This window comes from Polyodon spathula, unplaced genomic scaffold (genome assembly GCF_017654505.1).
Source record: "Polyodon spathula isolate WHYD16114869_AA unplaced genomic scaffold, ASM1765450v1 scaffolds_764, whole genome shotgun sequence".
Classification (NCBI taxonomy): domain Eukaryota; kingdom Metazoa; phylum Chordata; class Actinopteri; order Acipenseriformes; family Polyodontidae; genus Polyodon; species Polyodon spathula.
In genome coordinates, this window is record NW_024472252.1 from 22,217 (window position 1) to 34,300 (window position 12,084).

Below are 12,084 nucleotides of genomic sequence, written 5' to 3' on the forward strand. Positions count from 1 at the left end.
TTGGAACTGCACATTGTTTATATATGTTTTCTTGTTTAGAGGTTTGTCTGGCTAATAATAGATTTATGAGTATAACCACATGTTAGGCAAACTCCCTTCTATTGGGCATTGCTTCTGCAGTGCACTGTGCTTAATCTGGACAAGATTAATGTAGACAAAAGGAACACAACTTTTTTTATAGATTTATTTAAAAAAAAAATAGACTTTTTAATTCTGTTGTTTGACAAACTGGCTTTTTAATCTTAGCTTTCCAAAACCACCTTTGTCTGTTTTTATTTCTGTTTTATGAACATTTAAATTGAGTGGTTTAGTGGTTGATTTGGGTGTGTGTGTTTGAAGCGCTTTGGGAACCTCGTGATGAATTGGGAGTTGTTTAGTAGCTTTATCTGGACAATTTGCTTAACATACAGTATACACTGGCAGACTGCGTTTGTTCTTTATTTGACACTGAATAAGCACTGTATTTAGCTGTATAGAATTTCTGTATGTAAACCTCTTTCCTGTTTTAAACGTACAGGTATAGCTCTGACTACCCGAGTTCCCACTGCAGACTGTGTGTGTTCAATGACAGAAAGAATACTTTGTGGATGTGTCTACATTTTAAATGGGAATCTCATTTATCTTTCATGTCCTTTTTTGTTTTGTTTTTATTGTTGATGATGGCTTTGGCTCGAGGTGTCCTCTTATTATAAAGACTGTAGGCAGTATTAAGACTACACTGTGCAATATCCATTGTGTTGCTCTTTGAAGTCGCCTACATTGAATGGCAGGCTTCACTCATTGCCCAATGGGAAAGGTTTCACTGTGCTGTTCCAGACACCACCACGTGTGCATGTGCTACCATTTCAATCAGTGTCTTGGTTTATTAGAAACAGACAGAGGCTTCTCTTTTAAACAGTTGTAAAATTGCAGTGCTAGTGTGGCGTTGTGGCTGGACTTGTTTTTCTTTGCGAGATCAGTGGAGAGGCACCTGGTTTCATTTCACCACCCCCCCAGCCTCGGTTCCCATGTGCACTTCAAATCCTTTTTGAACTTTTGCAGTATCACTTTCTTTCCCCACGGGAAACACATCACTGCAGGGATGGATTATGTGTAGATACCTTTAACCTTTAAAAAAGGTGTAATCGGAAAGAAATTTCCTTATTGAATATCAGACGGAATAAATCAACACTATAAAACAAACCGATCCATTGAGAATACTTTAGTATTTAAAAATGAAGAAGCGAAATGTGTAGACTCTTCACAAAACACCACTGAAAACATTTCCTTGGGTTCTGACGTTTCTCATGACAAATACAAATGGAAGAGCTTTAGTCTAGCAAAGCACAAGAAAAGCTTGTGTGTGTGTGTGTGTGTGTGTGTGTGGAGGGTGAGTGTGTGTGTGTGTGTGTGTGTGTGTGTGTGTGTGTGGGTGTGTGTGTGTGTGTGTGTGTGTGTGTGTGTGTGTGTGTGTGTGTGTGTGGAGGGTGAGTGTGTGTGTGTGTGTGTGTGTGTGTGTGTGTGTGTGTGTGTGTGTGTGTGTGGGTGTGTGTGTGTGTGTGTGTGTGTGTGTGTGTGTGTGTGTGTGTGTGTGTGTGTGTGTGTGTGTGTGTGTGTGTGTGTGTGTGTGTGTGTGTGTGTGTGTGTGTGTGTGTGTGTGTGTGTGTGTGTGTGTGTGTGTGTGTGTGTGTGTGTGTGTGTGTGTGTGTGTGTGTGAGTGTGTGTGTGTGTGTGTGTGTGTGTGTGTGTGTGTGTGTGTGTGTGGAGGGTGTGTGTGTCTCTGTGTGTGTCGGGGTAACAGCGCCAGCACGATTGAAATCAGTCGATAAATCGTTAATTGAGGCTCGCAAAATAAAAGCAATGACTACTAATAATAATGACGCTAGATGATCTCCCAATGGAAAAGGTGTTGTTAATGAGCAGGAAAGCTTTAAAATCCCTTGTTGCCAACAAGCCTCTAAAGTCCTTTCTAGTCACGGGACTAATCCCTAGATCCCTGTGAATGAGTTCCACTGGTTTACAATATGAAATCACATTTTTGAATTCTGCGATATCAAAAAGGTGTACGCTTCAGTACAGGCCAAGGAGATTGCCTACAAGTTGCATTTCCTACACGTTCAATTTTATTTATTTGGTCAGCTCTGTGATCTCCGGGTGCGCGCTTCTGCATTTAAAACACAGCAACAAAAGAGCAACTAAATAAATATACTTGCTGAATACTAGGGAATATATGGGATGGGAGTTGTTTAACCATCTTTAGGATTACTACTAAAATGATCCAGAAACTGAAGTGATCGGGTTCTATATAAAATCAGCTCTAGACTCAGTTATTACTAGTCGTGACCAGAGTCTGTAGCTCTTTAGTCTTTTACCTGCTGGAACAGCTCCAGCCAACCATGGAGTGAAATCAGCTTTCATTATCCAGTTCAGATCTGAGTTCAGCATGCAAGCACAATATGAAGCCTTTGTTAGAAGTGCAACAGAAATTGATGAGTTTAAAACAGAATTGTTTAATTAGCAAAAAAACAACTGCGTGTAGGTAGTATTTGGTACGGTTTGTTTAGCCAAAAAGGATGGGCAGCTCTGCTGTCACCATACACTGTAATACAGCATGGAGTGGATTGAGATTTTGACATGAAACAATTCCATGCCACTTTCTTTCAAGACTTACGTTGAAAAGCACTGATGGCTTTATTAAGGGAAATAAGACTCCTATTGCAAAGCAGTTTCACCCATTCCAGGTTTTATTATGAGCTTGATTTGCCCCAGTAAGTTATTGGCTCGGATGTCTTATTAAATGCATAATAAAACCAGGAATGGATCGCACTGCTATGCAATGGGAGCCTTATCCCTGTGGCTTTGATTGAGTTCGCTTGACGTTCTGATTTATAACCCAGTTTCTGTCATTACCTGACCCTGTTGCAATCAGTGGGGTGATTTCTATTGTAGATGTGTTGGCTTTCTGAGTGCAAAAGTGTGCGCCAGCAATTTCTTCAGAAGTCCAAAGGGAGTACTTTCCATACTTTTGTAGCAAGGTATGTTCTGCCAGGTGCCGTAGGCTTTCAACACTAGTCGATTGTGGTGGTTTTCAAAGCAAACAGCCCGGAAAGGATAAAAGACGGAATGGAAAATAGCGTAGTTCAGTGGCCTGCAGTAATTAGCCAAGGTGAAAAGGGAGCACTGTCGTTAATCTGGTTTAATTCGGGTTCTCGTGGCAGACCCGGTCCCGAAACAGCATCTGGAGTAGATTTGAGTTTGCAATATTGTTTTTCTCAATGCTCACAACTCTGGGGTTTCTGTGCCAAGTGCTGCTTGGGAGATTTCTCCCCGCGTCTCGTCTATAAATAGAGGCAGCCCTGAGAAAACGGGCCGAGGTCAGGAACAAGATTCCTTCCCTCATTCCGACAAAACCAAGAAAAAAAACCCAAAACAAAACAAAAAAAAAAAACCTGACCTGCTGTTGCTATTTTTATATCCTCTGGCGATTTACAAAAAAAAACGAAACACATTTAAGGTTTACGTCCAGTTTGGGACTTTATTTTGTATTTTTCTGTCTTTGGTTTTTAACATCAATAGCTGCTAATGTACTCTGTGGAGTGGCGATCTCTCCCAAGCTGCTAGCGCTGGGATCCAGACTCATATCAGAGGGATGCAGGCTCTGGGCAGTCTGTGTTTTGCAGCCAAAGCTCTGCAAAGACTGCCATTTGGAGAAGGGCAGGTTTGCAAGCACTTATGTAAAGGGCAATTCAGTCATCTTTCAGCTTGGATGAATTAGTTTGTGTGTGTTTGTGTTTATTCAGGACACTCCCACGCCTGCAGCTGAATGTTAGCTTTTCAATCATCTGTGAACTGCCACCCTTCCTCCTCTTCATATGGCAGCTGTGTAAGGCTGCACTGCTTGATATCTGGGGGTACAGGCAGGTTATCTTTAGGTGGCACTGAACCTAAAATACTCAACAGGTGGCCCTGTTGTTGTATAAAGCCATCAGAGTGGGCACTTGGTTCAGTGGCACAGTTGAATAATCCACTTATAACCCTTTTACCTCTGGATAATGTTTTTCACTTTGCTCCATTAGACAAGTTTAAAAAAATTTAAAAAAAAAAAAAAAAAAAAAAAACACAGCACACAAGCACAGACAATAGAGTTCTTCAGCACCCCATTCCACAAACTGCATACCTTGCTAACAACCCTGATCGTCCAAACGATAAAAAAAGAAACGTTAATAACTGACACTCAATTTTTAAACTGGGCAAAACACTCATCAACACAATCTTCTCCTCCCCCCTTCGGGCAGACGGCACGTTATGTGTGGCCCTGCTATCTAGCCACTTTTTTCAATCATTGTTTCTCGTGGTATTTCCTGCAGTGTATTACAGCAAGCAGGGTCTCATTCTCTCTGTCTCCCTGTCCCTCTCTCTCGCTCCATCTCCCTCTCCCTCTCCCTGCTGTCTACATCAGCTCGGCAGTTCACATTTCCACCACAGGTTGTTGTGTGAAGCACGCAGCACATTGCCCAGACACACACAGTGGCTCGCCTCCGCAGAAAGAAAACATCGAGCCTGGAATCGAGTTTCTCTCTGTTCGAGCCTGCAGCATGGTAAGTCAGGCTTACAGTCTGGCGTTTTTTTTTTTTTGTTTTTCAGTACAGTGATAAAAGTCCTTGCAGGTGTTTGGAGAACACTACAGTGTCATTCAGTAGCGTACGAGCTTGTTTTTCTAAGTGCTACTGTAATTTGTTTTAGTGGTTCAGCAGGTATGAAGCAGCGATTGCTGTATAAAAGGGGGCTGCATGATTACCATACAGAAACAGATGAAGGTGGGGAGGGTTTATTTTATTTCAATAAACAAAGTTTGTGCAAGCTTTGATTTTGTAACTGCATTCATGGCCTGTAGGCGCTACTGATCAAATATAACAGACGTCAGCAGTGCTAAGTGATGCATGTCGTATACTGCAGTGGCTATACAGTGTATGGAGGGAGCGCAGGTAGAGATCAGGCTCAGTTGTTTGGGCATAGGCATGCCTGAGAGGGTTTAATGCTAGTTGCATGCATGCAGTTCTGTGTCTGGTGCAAGTACTATACTGTGCTAGGGTGTGTCGTAGCTGAAGGCTGAACTAGTTCTATGTGTGTATGTATGTATGTAAGTGTGTATGTATGTGTGTGTATGTATGTATGTATGTATGTACTCGTTGCTCAGGCTGTTGGTACAGCTGTACAGGCAGTAAGGGGTGGGGTGAGGTAGGGGGGAAGCCTCCAGTATTTATAATGGAGTTCTGCTTTACTGTCTGTAAATTGGGGGGTTTACATACAAGGTGGCAGCACTGCTGTGGATAAACTTCCCCATTAAGCATTACAAAAACTAGTCTGGTGGAGCCAGGCACCAAATACCGAGCAGCAATATTCTATGTAGCAAACTCCAGCCAGTTTGAATGCATGATATAGGCATCAGGATGGATAGGGTGCATCTGTGTGTGCATCTGTAGTGTATCTCCGAGGGTGGGTTAGATACCCACACACACACACAGCTGGTGCTTATTCTTTTGCCATGCATTGCACTGCCATTGCTGGCAAAGAACGGATTTCCTACAATTAAAAATTTCATGAGAAACTGCAATCTTAACGCCATTTACTAGGAATCAGAAATACTGCACTACCACACAGTACCACTGTATTACCACAGATACAGAGCTCTCGCTTCACCACGGCATAGAAAACAACAGTAAAGAACACTGAAACAGCACGGAACAACAAACAAATCTGCAATGTCCTGAACGGGAAACCAAAGCAAGACAGGAATACTGTATCCAAGAGTAAAACGATCATTCACTGCCAGTCTGCCACAAAAAGAAAACCGAAATAGGAAGGACAGATAACCAATAAGACAGGTCACCAGCAGACAAAACACAAACTGAATCCTGAATCCTTTTAAAATGCAGGTTGATTGTCAAAGTTTAGGCAGACAGGCTACCGAAATCTGGGGGCACGTCTGGTTTCAATGAACACGAGTTTGACAAGGGTTGCAAGTGCTGCCTGAAGAAAACTATTTTTCAAGAAATAATGAAGCCAACTACTTGCTTAGATTCTAGTATTTATACGAGGAGGCTTGGCTGAGGCAAGAGATGGGAGAATTGATTAGCAAGGGAAAGGAAATGTGCAATTACCTCAGTTCACACGCAGTAAAAGCAGGCTGTTAAAGGGTGTGTGGTAAAGGCCTAATTCTTGGTGGTTTTGTTATTTTCAAACATTTAAATAGTATTGTGGTAATAATAAAAGGTGTTTGTGCTTTTGCCCTCTGTTACTGATATTTATACACTCCTGCCCACTGTTGCTCCACTGTACCGTGCTTTTGCCCTTCCTTACTGCACTCTTACTTCTCCACCGTTTCTAGGTTTTTCCGCACTTGTCCTGTTTTTCCGCACTCCCACCAGCCATGTCTGGCAGGAATGTTCGTTTGGGGGCCGTGTCTAAGTTCTACTACACTTCCCATCCATTACTAGGCCATTTCAAGAAGTAGTTGCTGTGGGACGGCAGTAAGCATAGCTTTGGCAGCTACTTCATCCTGTAAACTCTTGTGGCCTGGGACAGTCAGACTGTTTCCTGTGAGGATTCCTGCGCTTCTTCGTTTAGCCTAATTTAAGCCCTGGAGGAAGTCATTAGCTGGGCTTTGGATCAAATATTTCTTCCAGTTCTCAAAATATTTTAGTTTAGTTTAAGTGCAAGTACTCTTAACTGGCGAGTTCCATCAAAACAGACAACATACACAGCTAAACTTTTCTTGATATCTGTTTGCCAGCTCCTCTATTTCAGATTAGATTACACACCCACCTCGTCTGAGGTCTTCAGTCAAGTTTCCATTTCCACGAGGTGTAACCAACCTGATAAAGGTTACACCCGAATACGGCAAACAAGTAGAATTAGAAACAAGACAAAACTCTTGCTCACTAGTAAGGAAGCTTCAGGCTTCTGTTGTCAGGGGGGAAAACACAGAGAGGAGGCACCAAAGCTTGAGCTGCAGTAGATGCCTTGAGACGTTCATGCCTCTCTGTGAACAATGAATTCCCAACCCTGTCAGAGGTGGAGGGGCCCACTTTGGTGGTTAGGGATTTTCCAAGCAGCATCCTTTAGGGCAGTATTACATGTGGCTACATTTCAGCAGCCAATGATTAACCTGCACAAAACACAGAATACATGGATAGATATTGTTGGAAGGTTGTCAGGAAGCACATGGTAGTGTGTAAATGGGTACCTGGGAATTACTCAAGGACAACAAATTGAGAACCTCTGCTGTGAACACTTGACATGGAAATCATTCATCAAGGAAGGGTTTGTGAAACCTTAAAAAAACAGCACAATTGTCATCGGGGAAACACAAAAAGTAAAAACACCCCCCAGTGGATCCTTCCATTAAGTAATTGTTTGGGCTGTCCATAGCATTAGTGGCCAAATAACTGAGGTGTGGAGTGGAGCGTGGCACTAAGTGCACGAGAACCACGTTTACAGTTTGTGGATTTATAAAAGGCTAAACTGAAATAGTTTATTTCATCTGCTTAATCAGCTCGTATCCCAGCCATCACCTCTCCACACACTTGCTAGCAGTCTTGGAAAAGGGAGCTGTAACTGAAAGGGAGCAACGTGCTAGTCACCTCCAGCATGTGTTGTGGGTTGGCTGCCACATGCACACCAGCATACAAATAGAGGAATCTAAACAGAAGCACTGAACCTTGCATCTTGACAACAAACATTCACCAAAAAACGGGTACCGTACTCCTAGCATTTGTACCACGCATGTGGTTTGTTACAACGATTACATCATCAGTTTACATTGCAGAAAGACAGGGTACATGTTAATGAAGAGGCTGCTGTTATTTGTTGTGCCAATATTGTGGAAGTAGCACAGCATCCACTGGGATAGTCTTAAGGTTGGATTGAGATGATCCTTTAGTAACATATGGAACACAAAAAGCGTGGATACAATTTCTATTAAGATTAGACTAATCTGGACCTTTGCCATATTCAATACCAAAGTATTGGTTTTTTTTTTTGTTGTTTTTTTTAAATGGCCTTCAATATAAACCACAACTAGAATCATATCCACCACAATGATCGACAGTAATTCTTCAGTTTTACCTAGTTGTATCAATATTTTGGGTCCTTCAGGTAGACTCTTATTGCAGAGCAGTTTCACGCATCCCAAGTTTTACTACGAGCTTGATTAGCCACAGTGTATATGTAACAAGCTCAGGTGTGTCATATTAAACTCCTAAATAAAACCAGGAACGAATCTCACTGCTATGCAGTGGGAGTCTTATTGCAAAAGTTAGTCACTACAGGCAGTTTCCAGCACTGAATTCTCTCTCGTATACTGCATGAAAATGCTGATAGAAGTATTCAGTTTAGAGCAAGCCAGACAGCTCCACCGTTTTGCTCCAGATCTGTATCTGTTTTATAACTCTTCCCCAGAGACTGCCTTATGGACTTATTAAAAAATCTGGCAAATAGCGGCAGAAGGGAACCGTCATATATCAATAGTATGCGTATAAGTTTTTTGCAGTTTGATTTATGGGTACATGTGGAAGCCACTTGTCTGTCAGAGTTAAGATGTTGAGGCTTCAGTGTGGAGTTTATACTGAAGGAATGTTCCCCAGAGGGGTCAGGGATACAGAAGAGTCCTGCATATGCTTGCCTAGTTAGTTTGAAAAGTTGTACTGCATGTATATGATTTCAAGCTATGGTCAGTATGAGGCTGCAGCACAGGGAATATCACTCCTACCACTTCGGATGAATGAGCTTCAGATATCAACGAGGCATATTCTCTGGCCTGTTTGTATTGCTTTATACCTTCAAATGTAATTCTGTGTGAACACATGCAATTCCCCGCCCCCATTCACAAGAGTCATCCATGAGTACTACAGAACTCAGCAGTGCCAAGAAACTTCATAAATCAAACTGACAACTTCTCACATCTTGGGAGTTTCTAACTGAATTAAAAAAACAAAACAAAACAAGGGTACAGAAATGAACAGGAAATCCAAAGAGAAGAGCTTTAGCAGCATGCAGAAAGCATGTGTCGCTGGGTAGAATACAAGACATGCTGATGAATCGCTTCTCTGGGGAGAGAATAATAATAATAATAATAATAAATAATAATAATAAATAATAATAATCTAGTTGCAGAACCCTCCTTAACAGTTACTCTGCTTCCTCCATTAATAAGTTTCCCATGGGAACTTTAAAAATGATCTTATCAGTATAGACCTCATTTCAGAATCTCATTAATCGTGTCTGTGTGTGTAAAGTAGCGTGGGTACGTTATCTCCATTCTCCATCAACAGTTCTCCCTTTTCATTTACACTGACAGACCACGATGTGTTGTCATCTAATTTCAGACCCCAGCAGTTCAATAACGGTCGTCATTTACCTGAAAAGTGGAAAACTGAGCAGTCCAGTATACATCTCCATACAAAGACTGGTGTCTCATTTGAGTGTTTGTCTCGGTTTACCACAAAATGAAATGGTAGAGGTGCATATGTACATGATATCAGAATGTCATTTTGGAGAAGTGGAGAGAGACAGCTGTTATTCCCAGTATGCGTTTATTGAAAAGAAGCTGTGCCCTCGCATGAATTAAAATTCTGCTGACAAATAAGAATGACCCACAATGCGAGTAAGAATCTGCCGTCTCATGAAAATGATTGGGAGCTGTATCTCTCGGAGAGCGAGGGCGTCAAGCCAGGCCTGTCATCTGAGGTCACAGCTGCTTCTGGAAGCAGACGAGTCTGTATTGAGTTTTTGCAGATGAGACTTGTGGAGGAAAGATGGACCAGAATCTTAAGCAACCGTTTTGAGGAGCTGGTAAAAGGCGTTTACAATCCAGTTAAACCTCCAGGTTTACACAAACCCTCAGTGCTGGCCTCAGAGGTTTCTCATATACCGGTACAGTTTCAGCCTCTTGTTTAGTCTGGGGGATTTGGTTTCTAAATCAGATAATAATTGAGAGGATAGACAAAAGGGTGTGTCACAGCACAAACAGGAAGCAAGAAAACACAACAGCTGGCTCCTCAGTTGAACCAAATACCATTGTCCAGATCCATTCCAGACTGATTTCACAGACTAGAAAGCTTCTGACCTTCGTGGACGAACAGTTTTGAGAAAGTTTTCTAACTGATGAACACTGCGCACTGGGAAGGAATTTCGTTGGCTTAAAAAAGAGATTACTTTGCACAAGCAGGATAGCAGTATCCCAGTTATATTATTTGAACGGCATTAACCCTATACCGTGACCCAGTAACTCCTCACCAGGAGTTCCACGCACACAGCAGGTTTGGCATGGATTATGATTAGATCAGGAGAAAGCCATGCAGGCAGAATCCAGCTGTCCCTGAACGGGTCTCATTAACCCGGGAGCATGCTGTGGTGCTTGGGAATGGGAACTCTCCCTTTCTTTCATCACAGCTCAGTTAGTTTTTTACCCCTGTTGATTCCTGGCTGGGATTAAAGCCGTCAGTCTGTATATGACTGACAGCCCTCAGACTAGCTGGCTGAGCGTTTTTTTAATTGACTGTCCTTATTTACAATTAAAGGCCACCAGCTCCCCAATTAGTGGAGCATCTTTAGTAGGTGATTTTGAATTACATTCCATGTTTGCAAATAGTTCCTTGCTACTGTGAATCAGTTTAATAAATTAAGTGGGTTTAATCAAAGCATTTGGGTTATTCCCAATGCACTTGGAATGATCAAGTGGCAAATGCATTGGTAGCCATGTGTACTGTGTGGTGGTAGAATGGTTAACTTGGGTAAATGATCCCAGTTTGGCAATGCATGTATTATTGATTGGCTGCTGATGGAATGGGTTTTTCTATTGGATATGCTGTGGGGGCAGGTCATGGTTGACCTGCTTTCTACCTGCAATTTGTTCTTTAAACCCTTTATGGGAGATCCATGTAATATTTGCATACCTTGTTTTTTTTTGTATGGTCTGAAGTGCCTACTGTGGTACAAAATAGTTAAGCTGGATAAAAATAGCACACGATTTTAAAGTTGTCCACCAGCTGGGAGACTTTCGGAAAGTACGTCTAAACTTTTAAGCAACTCCAAGACTGCTTTGATTTATACGCAGAGGAATGTATTTAGTTTTTCCTGTTAATGTGTTTAGGCTAAATTCTCCAACACTGGACTTGCCCTGAGGACACTCTTTAAATACAGATATTTCAAAATGCTATTAACCCTTCCTTATCTATTCCAATACCGAGTCAAACAACCGGCAAAAAGATTCTAGGACCGCCACCACTGCAGTAGCCGGTGACTGTACTTTTTCAGTAGCTGCTTAGTCAAGTAGGAGTTCCATCAAATAGCACCCTTTAAAAGTTGCAGAGAATTTGCAGCTGTAACACTGTTAGCAGTCAAACAGCCTCCCTTTGCTGTCTTACAGTAGATGCTACAGTAGTCATATCTTACCCAATTACTTACTGCTGCATCCAAGGTAATATCCATAACTAGCTGCCTCACTGTAGCCACAGGGTATTAAAGCAATATCCCAGTTTGAAATAATTTGCAGAGGTGTTTTAAAGCTGGTTGGTTGGCTGCAAATACATTTGCATTTAAAATTTAGAGTCGTGTCTATCTGTAGTTTGCTTTTATGAGCCAGAAGGGTTCTTAAAACAGTCACTTGAATTTATAGCTGGGTCTCTTTTTAAAATCACTGTTTTGTCATGTCTGAACTCATGCCTTCTACAGTACGAGATTTCAAACTGGTCTTCAGGGGTTTCTTCCACCTGAATGTAAATTTTTTTTCTGGGAATAAAGAGCTAATGTGGAGAGAGTAAAAGAAAAAGCCAAGCCTTCAGTCCTGGTAACTTCCCCAGAGCACCCTTGAGGTGACTTAGTGATGGACAGCTTTCCCATAAATCATAACTCACAGCACACTGCCAGCACGGGACACGCACCCAACTCTGTCTGGAACGTTAACAGGCAGGGTATGGAGTATCTGAGCCTGTCACTGATTAAAACCCAAGCCAATCAACATCGCACCTGGGGCTTTAACCCTGTGTGGCCTCGCAGAGTAGGCTCGGCTCAGGCATGGGTGCACCTTTCATCCCTTTGAACCCG

The 12,084-nt window shown here is 42.1% G+C and overlaps 1 protein-coding gene across 5 annotated transcripts in view; it reads left to right on the top strand.

Moving 5' to 3' along the window:
- Positions 1-12,084, top strand: part of LOC121308663 (septin-4) — a 38,478-nt gene that overhangs the window by 8,946 nt on the left and 17,448 nt on the right. The window contains exon 1 of one of the 5 annotated variants that reach the window (XM_041241201.1): positions 4,450-4,577. The exons of the other annotated variants lie outside the window; for them this stretch is intronic. Coding sequence (XP_041097135.1) covers positions 4,575-4,577 — 3 coding nt within the window. The 5' untranslated portion in view covers positions 4,450-4,574. Of the gene's footprint in view, positions 1-4,449; positions 4,578-12,084 lie in introns of those variants that run through there. 5 annotated transcript variants of the gene reach the window in all.